Source organism: Mastigoproctus giganteus, chromosome 11, assembly GCF_048544385.1.
Source record: "Mastigoproctus giganteus isolate SK-2022 chromosome 11, ASM4854438v1, whole genome shotgun sequence".
In the NCBI taxonomy this organism is placed as follows: Eukaryota; Metazoa; Arthropoda; class Arachnida; order Uropygi; family Thelyphonidae; genus Mastigoproctus; species Mastigoproctus giganteus.
The window spans coordinates 91,431,204-91,451,751 of NC_143585.1; the positions used below are offsets into that span (position 1 = coordinate 91,431,204).

Genomic DNA, 20,548 nt, shown 5'->3' on the forward strand with positions numbered 1-20,548 from the left:
TATGCAACTATATTTTGTGACACACTTGTTTTAAATTCCGAGGAGGTAGACACAAGACTTAGTACTGCCTACATGGCAGAGCCGCGGCTATAGTTTGACCAAACTGCAAAGTGCCAGTTTTAGTGTTTATCACTTGAAATAGATTGTAATGTGAGTTGCAAAGAGGAAAGGAGGCTTCTATGGACAGAATTAGTAAAACGGTTGCAGGAACGTCGGAGGCTTGGAGCTATTGTGTGAAAGGGAACCGTAACGAAACATTTTTTTTCCGATGATAAATGCTAATGGTAAACAGTGGGCAAATTGGTTTAATCCCAATCTCCATTCAACTTATCTTTTGACTGGACCTGGTTCCTTTTTTCAAAGTTAAGGGAATTTGGAATCACTTAGTGTACTCTATGTACGGATCCCCAAGAAGATTGGAACCATTTTTTTATATGAATGTGTTGAGTATTGTGACTTGAGGGCCAATTAATCGAAGAAGCTTCGAATATCCACTCCCTTACTCTTGGATGTGAATATACACTGTGCTGCCACTTTATTAGGTACACCTACCTAGTAGCGTGTTGAGTCTCCTTTAGCCTTCAAAACAACCTGAATTCGTCTAGGCATGGATTGAACAAGATGCTGAAAACGTTGTGCAGGAATTGAGTACCATGCAGACATCAGTGTGTCACACAGTTCCTTGAGATTCGACGGAGGTGTAGGCCTGCAGCGAACAGCACTTTCCAGCTCATCCCAAAGATGTTCAATAGGATTGAGATCCGCGGACTGAGCGGGCCACTGTAGCAAAGAAAAGTCATTGCCAGGTTCCTGGAACTATTCCATAGTGATTCGGGCTTTGTGCACCGGCGCATTATCCTGCTGGAAGTAACCATCTGACTGAGGATAAACTGTCAACATGAACGGATGCACTTGGTCAGCAACGATGTTTAGATATGATATGGCATTCAGACGTGAATGCCATAATTGCACCTGCTACCATGCCACGTTCGAAGTCCGTTAGATCACTCCTTTTCTCCATTCTTGCTACGGTTTTTACGCTTAACTGATACTAGAAAGGTTGTTCTGTTGCATTTATATCCACAACTGTGGTCATGTGACTTGCAACGTTGGAGATAAACCATTTCTGTGCACAGCAGGGGGTGTACCTAATAACGTGGCAGCACAGTGTATAACTGTTATCACAAAGAAGATTTTGACGCACTTAAAAATTATGTGCCCCAACTATTCAGAAGGAGGAGGATCTTGTTCCAGTTGGAGGAGCATGAGCCAGATACTGAATGGCAGTTAAAAGGGGCATGACGTTGACGTGCTACTTTAGAACGGAATATTATTGTGGTAGACAGGGTGAACGCAGGATGAGTGATACGGTTCTGATTATAGGTGGGAGTCTATTCTGTAAACACTACCGCTTCTAAAGAACTTCACGATACATCTTCCAGGTGCCTCGTACACTACCATGTGATTCAGAGCAATTGTTGAGTAGACAATTGACGCTTTTCAGGCAGGCTTGTGTCGGAGAAATCGGGGATTCAGTGGAGGGTTAAACCACCACGACGAGCTTGTTGGATCGCATTGTAGTTTTTTCCTCGATGCATGATGATCTGTGACGCTGTGGTGGTTCCAGGGAATGTGGAGACTGACTGAGGTGTTCTTCTTTACTGTTAACTGCTGTACTGTTGGGACTATTCAGGTTTTAGGAAAAGTTGACTTATTCATTATGACCACAATTCCAGTTTTTAGACTTCTACTTCCTGGATTGGACTTCTACTCATTTTGAATCTTCATGGTGGATCTACAAGTGTCAGTTGGATCCATGGAGATCATCACAACCTTATGTTGGGACTTTATAGTGTCGGATACCTTCATGGTATTGCACTTTGATATGGACGTTACATTGAAACCGAACTGACTCTCTACGAGGGAATCTGAAATAATTGTATATCAACATTCTTCAGTAGCATTGTAATTAGGTTGCGAGATTGCAGTAGAAGCTGACTGGGACCGCATAGTACAATAAATAAATAAAAAAATAAATAATTTACTAAAATCAGATATTTCTTGATTGATTTTATGATTATTTTTAATACTGCAGTCTAGCGAAAGTAGTTGTTTTTTGTAGGGTTTTAGATGCATCAACAACTTAGGCCATATTACTTCGTATGTAATGTCTGTAAATTGCATTGTTCTGTGGTCGATTTGCTGGTCGAAACATCCGAGATTCCGGAAGTAAAAACTAAGCTGGCCTCGCCCGACACTCACCAACTCAGCCACCTTGTGAAAAAGACCCCCCCCCAAAAAAAACCCAACTATTATTTTTAGGTCACTCGAATAATTAAATTCATCTGCCGTGCATCTTATATCTCTATATTGCGTGTGTTCTCTGGTCGATTTGTCTGTTTTGCTGGACGAAAAAACCCAAGTTGCTGGGGGACAACCTTGCTATCTACGCCTGAGACCAGCTAACTCAGCCACGGAGTGAAAAAAGCCCATTAAAGTTCCTCGCGTCATCGATGGGATTCAAACCCGGACCTTTTCCACCCGTTGGGGGAGGACGGTGACGATACCACTGTGCTACCGCGCAGACTGTGAAAAAGACCCACAAAAGGATTCAAACTTAAGTCTTTTCCACTCGGGAAAGACCTAAGTTCGAATTTGCTATAATCTCCAAAGTTGGTATAATCACCATCCTCCCCTAAGTTTGGGGAGGATTGTGATTATACCAACTTTGCTACCACGAGGGTACGAAGGCATTGATTGTATTTTAGTGTCAAATTCATTGTTTGATAATTTGCTAATTACACTGGTTTACAGTGTATCTGGGGTTTGAATAACAGTATGTGGCAGTTATTTATTCATGTTTACTGATTACTAAACCGAAGTCCGTTTATTTCTATCACGTAAAGATTTTTCACAATTCATTAACAAAATATTACCTAGGAATAATCGCAAATGTGTACATAACTATAGTTTCTGCAATGGTTTACAAGTTTTATACCCCTATATTCGTAATCAGTATCAAATATTTGCCTCAAATACAACAGATTGTTCATGTTTAACCCGTAACTACACACACTGCAAAGTCATACTACAAGGTAGCCGACCTTGACCTAGGAAGGTAGGCGGCCCCCACCTCGCTCTTCCGGTCCATCTATGACTCCCAGAATTTTATTTTCCGAGTGGAGTCTGGGAGACTCCTGTGTGTAGTTACGGGTTAAACTTGTCTGAGCATGCATTCAATTGTTTGTACAGTCCAGTCAACCACAGAGACTATATAAGTGGCACATCCCTTATGCGGTCACAGTACTCCTGTAAAAACCGTCGTGAGCTTTCATTGTTTGTTAGTTTTCTTTTAGTATGGCAACCAGAAAGTGTATAAACAGTCCCGACATATTTTGTTATATATGTGGTTGTTTTGTTCCTGTACAGCAGAGGCGAAATATTACCGATTTTGTAAAAAAATCGTATTATGCATACTTTGACATAAAACTAGGCGATCAGGATAAATCGTGGGCACTTGCACCGCATAAAGTATGCCATACATGTGTCGAACATCTTAGAAAATGGTGTCAAGGAAAAAAGGTGTGGTTGCCATTTGCTTTTCCTATAGAGTGGCGCGAGCTAGTGAGCCATGCCGAATGTTACTTTTGTGTATGTGACGTTAAAGGTTACAATTCAAAAAATAAAAAGGACATCAAATATCCAGATCTACCGTCAGTCATAAGACCAGTTCCGCATGGACCTGATCTACCTGTAAAACCTCCACCAGAAACTTTGGAGTACACATCTTCTTCCACCGAAGCAGAAGCTAAAGAGGTTAGTGAAGAGGAATGTTATCAACCAGAAAATATTTTAACGCCACAGCAATTCACGCAAGTCGAAGTGAACGGTTTAGTAAGGGACTTAGGTCTTCCAAAGTACGCTGCTGAAATTATGGAATCCAGACTTCAAGGGAAGAACTTACTCATTACAGCTACATCATTTTCCTGGTACAGAAATCGTGAAAGGGAGTTTATACAGTATTTTTCACAAGAAGGTCCTCTCGTGTATTGCGGTGATATTGCTGGTTTAATAAGTGCCTTAGGAGTTCCATCATATGTTTCTAGTGAATGGAGACTATTTATAGACTCTTCTAAGACTAGTTTAAAAGGTGTTCTCTTGTATAATGGAGATAAGTACACATCTGTGCCAGTTACTCATTCAGTCTACTTAAAAGAAACTTATGACAATCTAAAGTTGCTTCTGGAGAAAATTAAATATCAAGATCACAAATGGCAACTATGTGGAGACTTAAAAGTGTTATGTATGTTGTTGGGGCAACAGGGTGGGTACATTAAAATGCCATTCTTTATTTGTGAATGGGATAGCAGAGCTAAAGCGTTGCATTGGACAAAGAAGCAATGGCCTCGGAGGCACAATCTTACACCGGGGTCAAAAAATATTGTGCACGAAAGTTTGGTGAAGCCAGATAAAATACTTTTACTCCACTGCATATCAAGTTAGGCATAATGAAGCAATTTGTTAAAGCCTTGAATAAGGATGGAAACTGCTTTAAGCACCTTTGCAGTAAATTTCCCGATTTACCTGACGCAAAACCTAAGGAGGGTATCTTCATTGCCCCCCCCATTAGAAAATTGGTTTTAGACGGTCAGTTTGAAACTACTATTACTGACGTTGAAAGGGAAGCCTGGGTTGCTTTTAAAGTGTAATGGAACACTTTCTAGAAATCATAAATCACAGGATTACGAGAAAATTGTTCAAAATATGCTCGAAAAGCTTTGCAATTTAGGTTGCAGTATGAGCATCAAAATTCACTTTTTGCATACCCATCTTGATTTTTCCCCAAAAAATCTTGCACAGATGAGCGAAGAGCAAGGGGAGAGAATCCATCAGAACATAAAGGAAATGGTGCAGAGTTACGAGGGAAGGTGGAATGCAAGCATGATGGCCGATTACTGCTGGTGTTTAAAAAGAGAGAAACTTGGCACTGTACATAAAAGAAAAACGATTAAACGTTCTTTTCAAACAAAGAGACGAAGGTCTGATTAATGAAAGTTTCAAAATTTTTATTAATACTTGTTAGTATTGATAAAAATTCTTTTTTGATATATGAAAATGTAATCCTATCAATTTGTCATTACTGAATACAATAAAGTTATATACTTTCGTAAAAAACAATACTTTTTTATTTCTTAAATTGTGATGTATCTGGATGTGATAGAAAAAAATCTAAGTCATATTTGAAATCACAGCAATATATTTCGGCAGTAGGACCTGGTGAAATTCAAACCCCAGTGAACAAACTTAAATTTGTAAACTAGTGTTATTGGTAAAAATAATAAACTTTGTCAAATATTAACCCCAATATGAGAGACAATGATGACTTCTGACTGAATCCCTACAATTACGGCGCCTCCGTAGCCAGGTGGGAAGGAGCAGCAGTGTGTAGCACACACTTCTTGATTAGACTGGGGTTCGAGCCCGTCACCACCAAATACGGAGGATGCGGAAAGGTCAGGGAATGACCACCGCATATTCCCGGAGCAATATGGTCTTAGTTGCTAATGCTCCTAAAAACCAAATAACAAATAACAAACAACAACCTCCATTGCCAGGTGGGCAGGAGCAGCAATGTGTAGCACACGCTTCTTCATTAGACCGGGGTTCGAGCCCGTGAGCACCAAATACGGAGGTGCGGAAAGGTCAGGGAATGACCACCGCATATCCATCGTACAACTTCCGCTAGATGGCGGAGATGACAGCAGTGTAATATTTGTGCTCCGTCTGTTTGTCTATTTTCACTTACCTATTAGTCATTTACTAGATATGATTAATACTGATAGAAAGCGTAGGACTCCCTCCATCTGAATATTCCAACAGAAGAAGAAATTAATGCCCAGGTAAAGTTTTATTAATGATTTTCTGCATGTTTATCACTTGCTATTTCATCTTCGTTCCCCTGCAAGTATCCCTCAAGGTCACACACCTTGCTGCGCTAAAGAATTAGGCACTACCGCCCAGAGCTAAAGTCATAAAGAGCTTTCCTACAACAGCCAACCCTCCCTGGAGGATTAAAAAATTCAGTTGACTATTACAGACTCATACAGTGTACCCTTCAGCATGGAAAAACAACCATCGGATTCAACGGAACTGACGTGCAGCGTTTGTAAGACCGCAAATAAATACACGATCAAATGTTCACGGTGCAGCATCATAATTGGAAGCTGCTGTTCTCAAGTGGATATAGTGCGTTTAAATCAGAAACGACGCAAGAAGTTTCTTTGCACAAGTTGTAGGTCCACAAATGAAAATGATAGAACAGAACAACTGAATAAAACAACTGAAGCGCCACAATGTATTATAGACACTAGTGGCTCAGAAAATGAAGACCCCTCCCCACAGCCCGCTAGCAACCACACGGTAACGGAGCGGAACGGGAAACTAAATTACTCCTTAGCTCAAATCTTAGGCTGTGACACATGCCCAGAAGAATGTGAACACAAGAAAACAAGTGACGACCCCCAGGATATTAGTAACATTTTAGACCACACTATAGAAGCAGGCGGTATTGCATTTCAGAGAGAAGATAAAAACGAAGCGACGACCCCCAGGATATTAGTAACATTTTAGACCACACTATAGAAGCAGGCGGTATTGCATTTCAGAGAGAAGATAAAAACGAAGCGAAGCACAACCAATTAGCCCACGACACACGGAGGCAGGAAGACTTACTAGAAGAACTCCTTCTCCCCATTTTCAAAACTCTCCAGGACATGCAGAAGGAAAATCACGAACTAAGAGAACAAAACATGAAACTAATTGCCAGTCAGAAAGTAATGGATAGGAAACTAGACACCATCCTAACACAGCTACAACATATTAACAGACGACATAATCAGACAGCTGAACACTTACGAGCTGACCCTGCTACCTATCCTAAAGAAGCAAAGAAAGAGCATGATACTCGTCTCAGGACTACCCTCCCAGGCAAAATAAAAACAGTATTGCAGAGAACAGATACGCCCTGAAATGGTGGAAAGTACTAAAAACTTCCCGAACAGAAGAAATCCAGACTGCAGAACAGAAAACAGAGCAGAGACTACTGTCGCTAGCACTGCGATACCCGCAAGCCAACCCTGCATAGATAAGAATCACTTCTTCAACATAGAGCTATCTGCACCGAAATAACCTACCTACGCACAGATGGTTACTCTCCCATCAAAATCGGCTGACCAAAGTTCTACTAAAAGAGAAAGCCACCCGCTACTTACCAATCAGCAACATGATGCAACGCGACCAAACGGCGATCCTATGCATAAAATCCCTGTTTCCTCGCCGAGGTTACCCACAGGATATCGTCCTTGTCTAGCCGAAAAGTACATCACTTCGGTTCAAACGAGAGGGAAAATATTTGTGTCGCGAATCAACCCCAATATTACTCCTGGTGTCATCAGAGAAATGTGTGTTGAGGGAATTGGTATCGATGTTGAGGTACGTCAAGTACGAACTAGACACCCTGCCTACTCCTCCTTCACTATCTCTTGCCCCATTAATTGTGAAGCCCAACTACTGAACAGAAATATATGGCCCAGTGGCACCCTCGTTAAAAGATACAGAGAACAATCGACAAGGCCCACTACTAGTGCAGTGAACACCCTAGTAAAACAATAGCAATTAACGAACACCTCGCCAGACTTCAAAGGGGATACAAAAGTCTCCCTTTTTCTACAAAATGTTCGCAGCATATCCAATAAACTCCACACCTTGCAGAGTCTTCTAATAAATTCAGAACACTCATTTATCTGTCTGATAGAAACGTGGCTTCAAAATAATAAACAGCTGAACGCTCTGGTAGACAATTTAGGCTACAAGTGCATTGGTAGAGGGAGAGAGATCAAAAGGGGCGGAGGAGTAATGATGATATATAAAACCGACTTCCAGATTGTGAAAGAACACAGCTCGAATTCTGATAACTTTGAAGCTGTTATCGCCACATTCTCTGGTGAGAACAGCAAGGTACAGCTTTGCCTCATCTACATGCCACCAGAACATACGAGAGAGATCAGAAATGAGTTCTTTACCTGGCTGGTATCAAACTTAGACGTAAATATTGTCACAATCATTTTAGGAGATCTGAATATGCCGTTACCGAGGAATAAAGATGCAAAAGCAGAGCTAGACGCCACAGTAGAAGCACTCGGAATGAAAAAATTAACAACACCTGCGACAAGAGGACTACAGCGCTTGGATTTAATTTATTTTAACGCGCAAGATGTTAACTTAATAGACTTAACTTAATAACTTAATTCATGATAAAAATATGTAGTGCTTACATAATCGACCCGCTCCACCACCTCTTCCAACGAATACTAAGTGACGGGGTTATCCCGAAAACATGGAAGAGATATTACGTAAAACCAGTTCCAAAAATAAACAATCCTAAAACCAGTAAAGATTTCAGGCCCATCGCAATCGGATGCTCGCTGCAAAAAGTTTTTGAGAAAGCAATCCTCAACACCGTCAATCAGCACTGCTTTGGGGACAGGCCAGAATACTTACATTCTGTGCTTCCTCGAAGGTCGACTATTACAAATTTAATGGAGACTCTACTCCGAATACAGTTAGCTTTAAACAATAAACAGTTGGACATCGTTTTCCTGGATGTAGCAGCAGCCTTCGACAACGTCTCAATCCCAGCTATAACAGTAATCCTCAAGGAGTATTTCCTCATTTCAGGAAGCACTTTAAGCATACTGACTAACACCCTTCAAGAAAGACAAATTATTGCAATAAACGGGAAACAAACAGCAACTTACTGTATCTCTAGGGGAGTACCTCAAGGGGGCGTATTGTCCGCCACTTTCTTCGCAATAGCACTAGCCCCATTTTTTAGCTCAAAACTCTGAACAATTTATTACATATGCTGACGATTTGAAATTTTTTGTAATCTCTAAAGAACAAGAAACTGCATCCCATCTATCAGAGGAAGCAAACAAGGCAATCAGGAAACTAGAAGAATATCTGCACTACATTGGTCTGAAACTTAATGAAAAGAAAACTGCCCAAATGACCTTCACCAACAAAAAGAATAAAAATGAAATTACGATTCTAGTGAATAATACCAGAGTCCAAAAATCCCCCGCACATGTTGACCTTGGTCTTAAGTGGGATGAAGGATTAAACTTCATTCCTCACTTCGAACACATTAGGAAAAAGACATACGCAGCACTCTCCAAAGCCCTCATCTCATGATTCAATGCATCCTTAAATGCGTTACACCGATTCCGTTGTACGCATCGACTATCTGGTCATCGGCCCCCGAGAACAACATCAAGGCCTTCTTAGGAGTAGAATACTGGCTCCTGAGATGGCTAAACAAGATCGCCGCGAAACCGTTTACCATCTCAAGAGCGGTCTTGTCTGCCAATCTGGACATCACACCCTGGAAGTATATTATCACAACCAGAAACATCTTAACTCTGGCAAAGCTACTAACGGAGAGAACAGATGCGCCGAAAGTGGGAAACGTGATCACTCGCCCTCGGATGATACGACCGAGAATAAACAGAGAAGAACCAAGTCTCAAGTGCCAACTGACTCAATTGGACTCTCTGGGGAGATTTTTCCCAGCAAATACTGTGAATTATTTTAATAATTTAAATATAGATCCAGAGAAACTATGTACAGACAAAATGTATAGGACAGAAATATTTGGTAATGTGTACCGGCAGGTACAAATATAATAAGAAGACCAATTTAATAATTTATATAATAATATTTAGCATTTAACAACCATTCGCAATTAATCCATTAACACATACTCTTCATCTCCAAATATTGTAAATAAGTTCATGTAAATATGCTTGTAAATACTGATATAATGTAACCACACCCTCTAGCCACGTGCTGTCTATGGGTGTCTCGTAAGAGAAATAAACAGATAATAATAATAATAAAATATCCCCGGAGCAATATCCCCGGAACAACAGTATTGGCATTCAAAATTAGGCCTTAATGAAGTGTTAACATTAACTTTCATGCTATTCTTAAATTGAAAAAAAAAAAAAAAAAAAACTCTTAATCAAAGATATGACTTCAGTAGATATGATCGGTGAATATTAAGTAGGAACAGTAATATGGGGAAAGACGAGACAAAAATAATAATTTTTATACCATAAATTCTGCCATTAAGATTCTTACATGAAAGATTTTTTCCACGTGCTCTTTCGCTGAGTGTTCGTCAACAACGGGATCAGTGTAGGTACCGAGCATGTCGTAGATGGCACTAACGATGACTGTCATCTCCTGCTTGGTAATGTATCCATCTCCGTTTATGTCATACAAACCAAATATCCATTTCATTTTTTCTGTTGCCGTTCCTCGCGATAGGCTAGACAGTAGCGTCAGGAATTGCTTAAAATATAAAAGATATTCAAATTATTCAAACATTGCTGACAAAATCCATAACATTGAAGTTTAACGTATTTTCAATGGTACAAGCTTCATAAGCTTAAAATCTACTTAGTTCAAGAATAAGTATTTTATTCAGTCAAAATCAGTTTTTGATTTCTTGTTTTTTCAAGCATAGATTTTTTATAAAATTAAAAGCTATGTTATATGTATCTTTCCACTCATGTTTTCAGACAGTTAGAGTAAAACTGGTAGCAGTTTAGTATTGAACGAGCATGTTTTTCAGGAAAGATGCTAGTCTGGTAATTAAAAGAAGCAAAACTACACTTATTCAAATCTGATTCAGAAACAGAGAAAATATAGAATTATCCAGAGACAAATAAACGTTTCAAGGTTGCAGAGGGTGGATAACTCTTGAAGAAGACACTCTCTTTTACACAAAGTTCTCGCTAATTCTTTTGTTTGTAGACAGGTTTGCTGTAGTAGTACTTCAAATGCAGCGTAATAAACTTTTTATTTTGGTCTTTCTCTCGTTACCTGTCTTTGTACTGATATTTCATTGCATGACATAATATAGTTTATGTTCTACAAGACTTCAGTTTCCAAATAGCATAAGTTATGCATTGTACAAAATATAAACATATTGAGGAAGGATGGTTGCAGATAGTTGTGCGGAAGTTTGCCTTCAGCCAACGGGTGGTTGCTAGCTGGAACAGGCTTCCATCCGTTGTTCTGGAAGTGGATAGTTTGAATAATATTCAAGGAAGAACTAGACACACTATTCAAAGGGATGGATAGATGAAATGGGATTCTTTTTTTTTTTTTTTTGGTTATGCTGTATAAGCTTTCTTTCTTGCATCATATGCCACTATTACTACTAATATTCTCTTAGAAATTAAAAGCGCCTCCGTAGCCAGGTGGGCAGGAGCAGCAGTGCATAGCACATGCTTCTTGATTAGACCGGGGTTCGAGCCCGTGACCACCAAATACGGAGGATGCGGAAAGGTCAGGGAATGACCACCGAATATCCCCGGAGCAATATGGCTTTAGTTGCTAATGCTCCTAAAAACCAAATAACAACAATAACTTAGACATTAACTTCGCCACTGAAATAAATATAATTTCAGTGGCAAACATGCGATATTGTTAGAAAGTTGATGTTGATTGAAACCGCCACTGGCCTTATGTATTAATTAAACGCTATAATTAATACTTAAGACTAGTGGCATCTGCGCGGGTCGCACAGTGGTATCGTCACCGTCTTCCTCATACCGGGTGGAAAAAGCCCGCGTTCGAATCCCGTCGATGACGCGAGGAACTTTAATGGGCTTTTTTCATTCCTTGGCTGAATTAGTCGGTCTCAGGCGTAGATAGCAAGGTTGTCCCCCAGCAACTTGGGTTTTTTTCGTCCAGAAAAACAGACAAATCGACTATAGAACACACGCAATTAACAGACATAAGACACGGTAAGATGTAGCTCTTACAAATTAAAATAGAAATAATTGTTTTGCTAAAATAAATCCAGGAAGGGCAATGGAAAGTCAAAAATAGCATTAATGCCCGAGTATTAAGTTAAAAATAGTAAATATTAAGATTGAATATTTATGTTAAATGTAATAGAAGTTAAAGTTGGAAGAACACTGGATTTAGTAATGGAAAGTTTTAGGCATGTGAATTAAAATAGCAGCTAAAGGTAAACAAGTGATTTAAATAATACAAGAGAACAAACAGAGACAGTGCAGGACTAGGGAAGGAGTACCATTTGAGAACAGGTGTGAAAGGGTTGCTGAGGGCAAGAACAATAGGATGTGAAACGGGATTACGAAGCGTCTCTTTTGATCGAAGCCACCGTTAGAAAGTAAACAGGAAATTAGTGGACGTCCTGTGTTCACGTCAAAAGAACACTGCCGTTAGGATGGCGGATATTTTGAATAAGTTGGCTATATTTAGAAAGATAAGTGTAAACACGAAAATGAATGTTTTGGAGGTTAGCAGCAAACATGAAAGGGCCATACTGCCATGTGATAAAAATAAGAAATTTCTAGAGAACGGTTGGTTTGTGCGCTAGGGAGACGGCTTTGGTCCAATGTTTTAGCAAATAGAAAGGAATGGAAAATTAAGCAGAGTGTGAGGATTGTTTGCAAGTCTTTGGGGGAGGCGTTCCAAACTTGAGGGAAAGAGTAAAGTTCGGAGGGAGTAATTTGAGCGAGTGTCCATTCTGTATCGGACTTCTCTGTGTATAAGAGGAGAAAGTCGTGAGTTTGTTGGTTGAAGTAGAAGTAGATTTTTTGTTAGTTGGAGCTCACATCTCATGGTAGCAAGATGAAAAAGAAAAAGAAAAAAAAAAAAAAAACGTGAGAGAAAGAAAGCCTGGTCCGGCATCGGAAGGCAGTAATAATGGCCAGTTGTACAGACAAGTGAGCCAAGAAGAGAACGAAAGCCTGGTCCGGCATAGGAAGGCAGTGATAATGGCCAGTTGTGCAGATAAGTGACCCAAGAAGAGAAAGAAAGCCTAGTCCGGCATCAAGGCAGAGTGCCCAAGCTGTGCCCTCATGAGGAACTTCTTGAACACAGGGGTAAATAAAGGAAAAGTACACTGGTGTGCAAACCTTAAGGATCAACACTATTTTTAAAGGTTACAACCACAAAATCTTTACTTAAGGTACTATTTACTGATGAGAGTAGATTCAGTCTCAGTAGTTATTCTGGATGTCAGCTAATCTGGCGAGAGGTTGGCACATGGTATCACCCCACAAACATCACTGAAAGGGATCGATATGGCGGTCGAGGTGTTCTCGTCTGGGGAAGCGTTATCTTGGATGGACGTACACAACTCCAGATACTGGAAGGTGGTACTGTAACCGGTGCACGCTACTATACTGAGATAATCCTTCCCCATGTGTGTCTGTTCCAAGGTGCCAGTGGCCCCGAGTTCATGTTTATGGATGATAACACCACACCTCATCGCACTGCAGCTGTTGATATGCTTTTGGAAAGTGAGGACATTGTTCGTATGGATTGTCCTGGCCGTTCTACCAATCTAAATCCCATTGAACACATATGTGACGCTTTAGGGAGACACCTACACCTAGCGGCACGTTCACACCCACCCGAAAATGTTCACCAGCTGAAGGTGGCGCTGACAGGGGAATGGACGATGTTACTGCAAGAACTTATCAACAACATTGTTCTAAGTATGGACAGACGGTGCAAAGCCTGCATCAACATTAGGGGTAGCAATATCTCCTACTGAGGACAACCTCTTCCCTTTGTTCCATTTTTGGCAGTGATGCATCTGTATCATGGCAGCCAGTGCTATGTTGCCATTTTTAAATAAAGTCCCTCTGTACCGTTTTGTTTCCGTTGTTGTGTCGCTGTTGTTTCCTTCATCATTTCTGTACCTCATGAGGTTCCTTTGGTATGCTTTTCCCATATCCAGGAAATTCCTATGAGAAGCTACAGGTGAAAACCTGACTGGTCCTTAAATTTTGCACACCAGTGTAATAGTATAAAGGAATTAGTAAAGAAATTATATTTATAGTACTGTAAGGATATGTTAACCTATATCATTAATTTAGGCTAGGTGCCAACACAAGATAACATAACAGATGAGGTGTAAAGAAAAAGAAATTTTATTTATAGAGAAACCTCAAAGTAAAGAGGGATGACTAAGATGATAACTAGAGAGTAATTATGGTAGAATGAGTGATTTGTAGTAAATATTACTGATGTAAGAGGATACCAGTTGTAATAAATTTCATGGGTTAAAAGCTAAGAGATCTAACAGAGTAATAAGAGTTTAAATGAGTTTAATGATGATAGTGATAAAAATTGGTAATGGCAGAGAATGACTGAGTAATCATCGAGAATTCATATTAAGTAAAATACACCTGATTTAAACTGATGTTATTCATTTGTAAAATGAGAATAGTTGACGACAGAGGTAGTAGGTAGTGTATTGTACTGTAGTATGGTTCAAATATATGGAAATCGCTATGCATGTATATATGTAGTTTGTTTTTTTTTTATGTAAATGCTGTATATAATGTTCATTAAAGGTTTGTAAATTTTTGTAAATAAATGTGTGTGTTTAACACCGCTTTACACACCCTAGAATCCAGAATTTTCTGTGAATTGCAGTCAGATTTGCTTTTGCGGTGTGGGGTTTGAGACTTCAGTAAGGTTGAAGTGAATTGGAGTTAATAAAATAAATCAAACAAATTAACCTCCCCCCCCCCCCCACAACACACTGCGCGGCGGCATATGAATTTAAATATTCGGTGGCCTAATATAAATAGTTTTGGTGCCATAATGTGAAATCATGTATGTACAATAAAATTCCGTTACAACGAATACTGTGTTAACAGAAATTTCACTATAACGAAAATATTTCTCTGTTGCTGTCGATTTCCCTTGTCATGTAGTAGTATGTTCTTTGAGTATTTGAAAAAAATATAGTTTTTGAGAAATATTGTTAATGAATTATTTTCAAAGTCCACGTATGGTTAAAATGTATTGGTTTACAAGGAAAGAAAAATTTTGCTGGAAAACTATGAATATATTGGTGAATCCCATATTGTAAAAACGGCTATGGAAGTATTCTTCTGAATTTAAAATGGAAATTTAAAAAAAATCCGAAAAAAAAAAAAATTCACACCCAATAATACAAAAGTTAAACATTAAAAATTAATATTGGCATATTAATGTGAAAATAACATGTGAAAAGTTAACAATAAATTTTATTTGCTGGATGTTTAGTATTTCTCTTAAATAAAATACAACGAATGTTTTAAACACTGCACTCCCTGTACTATTATAACTTCCTGTACTGTTACATCATTTTATTATAATATTGCGTTTACAGTCGATAAAAATTATTATGTCGACAAAAATTTCTACTTATATATTAGAAAAGTGCAGCAGAATTTATTTATTTACTAAGAATTTAATTTATTGTTTGATTTATTTAATATTTCACAACACAGTACAGAAAGGATCCTAATGGCAATGCGTGATGATAAGTAGTAAAAGAAATAATGAAGTATAACTCAGAATAAATAATGCAAAGTATTATAAATATCAAATATAAATATTTCTTTCTAATTTCGTTCCTCCTTCCCCCAAAAGGTTTTTGTAACAGGATTTTACTCGACAAGATATTACTAACTTTATAGTTGCACTACGTTTTCGTCCTATTGAGGAATAGACTTCAAAATTTTAATAGGAAAGCTATGGCAAAAGCGTACCTTGGAAAGCAATGGAAGTTAGTTATTGAAGAGTGAAAAGAATGAGTGAAATCAGTGAAAAAAAAAAAAAAAAAGAGAACAAGTCGGGGTTAAAGTGACCACCACACGATTACCAACGGGTTTAGTAACATTCATATGTAATAAGTTTCTACGGGCACGGGCATTTTACTAACTTTGCGAAGTTCTCATATATTCGTGATAGTTTGCCGTTTTTCCTTCTCGTGCAAGCACGAATGGAATGTCTAAAATTATCAGAGAGCACTGTGTTTCTTGAATTGCCCTGCACTTAGCAAGTAGCGCTGATCACAAAGAGGATTACTTACGCAAGCTCAAAATGCTTCTGTGTGGATATTCCGCTGATGCGTTCATCCGTTTCGGGCAGCGTAGTGTAGTGTGTCTGTGATTTCGTCTATGAAACAGTTTAAGAAGATTTTTTTATATCAATACGATTAATATTCTGAATATTAATAATAAATAATATATATAGCTCAGATTTATGACATTGTATTATATAAGACTCTATAATTAAGAATAAAGAATAAAGAATTTTGTATTTAACTTGTGCTGTTTTCATTTGAAAAATCATCATAAAAGGTTTACAATTACTTTTTTAAATAAATATTTTATTTTTCGCACAAGTGCTGATTGATTAATTATTCGGTAAATTACTCACACAAGTTACAAAAACAAGAGTTGCTGTTTACCTCAAAGTTGAGGGTGCTGCTTTGATTGTACTGATTCTTGAACGTATTAAATACATAATGAGCATAGTGTGAAGCATCTGAAAGAGAACAACAAATTCATCTGAGACAGTTATTAAATAAAATAACTATAATTAAAATAAAATAACTATATTTAAAATAAAATTAAATAAAAAGGAAAGGTGTTACTGAGCTATATGGGACAGTGATTAGTGTTAGTATTAAAGTAGCATAATGATGATACAAGCCTTGAATCTGCTTTGAAAAAACTGCCATATATTCCTATTGTTAAAAAGTGCTTATCCAATTCTGCTTTGAATTTTGCCAAACAGCTGGCCTCGGCCACCCTTCCAGGCAACTTATTCCAATTTTCTACAGCCTGCCGAAGGTAAACTTTATAAATCTCGACTACTGTTCTTCGCTAAGATTTTATAGCTGTGCCCTCTTGTTCTCGTCTCTCACCAGTGCGAATATTCCTCCCTCATTCATTTTACTAATCCCCGTTCAAAACATCATACATTTCAATCAGATCTTTTCCTCTTCCCTGCCCGCGCAAGGTGTCTAGTTGCTTCGCTCTGCAGACCACATCTAAGCCGTTCCTCATAGGAAAAATAGCCTCTCTTCAACAATCCCCTTTATCTACGCCTTCTTCAGAAGTTTTTTATATCTTTCTTTAAATGTGGCCTTTAAATTAACTATTTGAGAAAATAGCATAATCATTGCAGATAAACTTGATAAGACTCCAAACAAGCACACAGGTTTAATTTTTCAGCTTTTCAAGAACAGGTGGAACCGTGGAAGAAAAACTTTAAGAATAGAGATAATTTTATTTTCATGTCTCAACAACAGATGGAAACAGCAAGGAATTTTTATCTTTCGGGTACAACCGAACTTCGTCAAAGAAAAGAAAAGTTTTTTTCATCCCGCAAATAAACAGGGTGCCGCGTCTGCGATGCAGACGTGGAGCTGCGGACAGCGGTGACTGGCCTCCCCCACCCATAGCATAAACTCTTCCAAATAAACTTTCCAGAATACACCTCCCCAATTAAGAACCACAATTCAAAGCGCAAACCTAATGACACATTCACAAACTTTTTTGACGTCACAGACTGCTACTTTACTCTTAAACTCCCAATAAACAACGTAGCCCCGAGGAAATGCATATAGACGCCAGCCAGACAGATCCCAGATCACGCTCCGGCCCAAAAAATAAATTGAAAATTAAATTCTGAAATTACCACTAATAACGCCATCTATCGAAAGAAAAACAAACCTTTTAATTTCCAAATACCATTTCCCGGCAAATCGGGATCCGCCTCCTCCTGGGTAACATCCATGCAAATTTCATTCATTACTACTGTCATTCTCTGTGGTTTGTAACAGCCGGAGATTGTTGTGCCTAATTCATTGAGTCTTTCCATTTATATAGAATTGCGAAGTATCCAACGGTACTCTCGACGAAGGTGCAAATGTAACTTTGGTGATACGTACTCTTAATCTGAGTCTTATCACGGACTTATCTATCCTCCCAATTACAATTTCTCTGAACCCTCATCTATGACATCAGTAAAGACCCTTTGACCTGTCCTGTTAATGTGAATTTCATTCTTAAAATTTGGTGTGTCTTCTTTCCAGGAATTAACTATAAACTTTTTTATCAAGAGTTAATAATCATCAAGATTATTAGCTCTTGATAAAAGATTATCTTGATAAAAGACAATGCGTTTGGGGAATCGCTTTGCTGTCATCAAGAAAATAAAACTTCCCAACTGCAAAATCCTTTGAACTTTTAAACGGGTTCACGTCGGCTCACTAAAAACCTAATTTGTCAGTCAGCACGTAAATAAGGCACTGCTTCGAGATTCTCCTTATAATGGCTGTAAGGACTTTGAACACTTTGAAATAAAGATGCCTTTTGATTATAGAACTTATATACCGGGTCCAGTTACATTATTATGACCACCCCCAATGCAGATTTCACATTTCATAAGGGTTGATGTTTGGCATCTGTGAACACAGTAACACCCTCTGTCGTGGGCAAAGCACGCGACCTATCGGACCTGGAAAAAGGCATGATCATTGTCTATCGAGCCAGGGGTGCCAGCATTTCCCAAACAGCGGACTTTGTGAAATGCTCCCATGCTGCAATGGTGAAATTGTATCAAAACTGGACGAATGGGACAGTTTTGACGACCTGACGTGCCAATTGTGGAGCCCCCATGCACCATTGATTCCAGAGATGAACGTTTGGCTGAAACGGTTGGTCAGGACTGATCGGCGTGATATTGTTGCTCAACTGGCCGTCCAAAAGAACCATGAGGCCACCAGAAAGGTCTCCAACATGACAGTGCAGCGTACCCTGTTGCACATTGGGCTCCGGAGCAGACACTTGGTGACAGCACCCATGCTGATGGCCAGTCATCGTAAACAACACTCTCAGTTTGCACGGCAATACCGACACTGGACCACGGCCGAGTGGCCTTCTCCGATAAGTCACGGTTTCTGCTCCACCGAGTAGATGGGTGGTGGCGTATTAGGTGTGTAACCTCTGCGAACAGACACCCGGACACGATTGTTGGCAGAAGGCAGGCTGGTGGGGCTGGTGTTATGGTGTAAGGTGTAAGGTGTATTTAGTGTCAGACGGCACCAGGGGTTTCCCCCATCTCCGTGTTGCTTTCATTGTGGGTGTACCAGTTCACTGGGAAATGCCAGAGATTTAAAAGTGTGTGGGCTTTGTATCTGTGTGATGTCGTGTACCGTTGTTCATCTGGTCGTTTAGCCGCTGGAACCCTGCTGAGGCCCAACGTTGCCCCACCTTCGCCCCGTGGAGGCAGACCAGGAACCCAGTAGTTTTAGTTTCACTCTGGCAGGTCCTGCCACCTAATTTCCTGAGATTTCAGAGGCTAGGACCTAAAAAAAAAAAGAAAAAAAAAAAACGCGCGCGCTCTTTTATATGCACGTATGTACAGACAGAGACATATATCCATCATCGTCGGTTTGATGATCGTTAGGTGAGGGGGATAATGCTTGCATAATAAAGGCCGAAAGAATGGGCGAACGGGAATTTTGACATAATTACGTTTTTGTGTGTGGGACATTCACTAGCATAAAGATAGAGTGGGTGGGAGACTGAAGGCTGGGGGGGTTAAGGCAGAAATATGGGGATGATAGAGTAGGCAACCCCAGAAGTCAGTGAGGCATGCCCATGCCTCACCAGGAGAAAGTAGGGGGCGCCGGGGGGACTGTCCCACCACCGGCGCAGGGGAGGGGGTGGAAAGGCACCAGGCAAGGGAGCCCGGTGAGCTGAAGAACAGATGTTCTTTGGTTATAATGGTAGTGGGTTGTGGGCTGCGGCCATTTGGTTTCTCCTCGTCGTCCTCCTCGTGAACAGTGCCTGTGCATAATCCGAGAAGGCTTGATACTCCTCCTTCGTGTCTAGGAGGTGATGTTCTTGTCCCTGTGGTAAGTAGTGGATTCTGGTGAGGAAAACACCACGTAGGTCTTCATAGAGCCTGCAGTCATACATTAGGTGCTGCCAGCTCTCCAGCCCCCCGCAAGTGCAAGTTGGATCAACCTGAATCCCAAGTAGAGACAGTTTGGCATTTATAGCTCCGTGTCCAGTTAAGAGGTACGTTGCTTGTAGACCTGGGGAGAACCAGTTGGGTGAGGTTGTTTAGTTTTGTTCAATATTGGGTAGAAATTTCTTTGTGATCTCTCCCTTTTGAGAGTTGCTCCACCTTTCCTGCCATGCCTGCTGCAGGTGAGTTTGTATCCTCTTCTTTTCCACATTTCTGTTGCTGGCTAGGTCAATAGTGAACCCCAGAAAAGTCTGTGGGGTGCCTTTGTCTAGGTAGTATAGTAGGCCGCGTTGTATGATTTCTAGGTCCAGCGGGAGAGTGCCTGCGAGCACTTGCAGGGCGTGGGTGCTCACCGTGCGGCAAGCGCGAGTGATGGTTAGGAGGATGGATCTGTGAATTTGGTCCGTGATACGTCTGTTTACTGCTGTTGTAGTTTTTTGAAACCATGCACCGGATGCGTAGGTGACGATCGGAGTGAAGATAGCTTTGTAGAACAGTTTGAGGACTCGCTTTTTCAAGCCCCATTGTTTACGCGTGACCCTGGCAACCATGGCTGCGTAGCGTCTTATTTTTTTACGGAGATATTTCAGATGGTCCTGAAATGACAGGTTTT

General features: G+C 39.9%; 1 protein-coding gene across 2 annotated transcripts in view; it reads right to left on the bottom strand.

Moving 5' to 3' along the window:
• The window catches only part of LOC150078255 (A-type potassium channel modulatory protein KCNIP1-like), a 272,358-nt gene that overhangs the window by 27,477 nt on the left and 224,333 nt on the right, over positions 1-20,548 (bottom strand). For both annotated transcript variants that reach the window (XM_090385011.1, XM_090385010.1), the window contains exons 4-5: positions 16,361-16,437; positions 10,201-10,413 (exon numbers count right to left, since the gene is read on the bottom strand). In XM_090385011.1, coding sequence (XP_090241137.1) covers positions 10,201-10,413; positions 16,361-16,437 — 290 coding nt within the window. The remainder of the gene's footprint in view (positions 1-10,200; positions 10,414-16,360; positions 16,438-20,548) is intronic.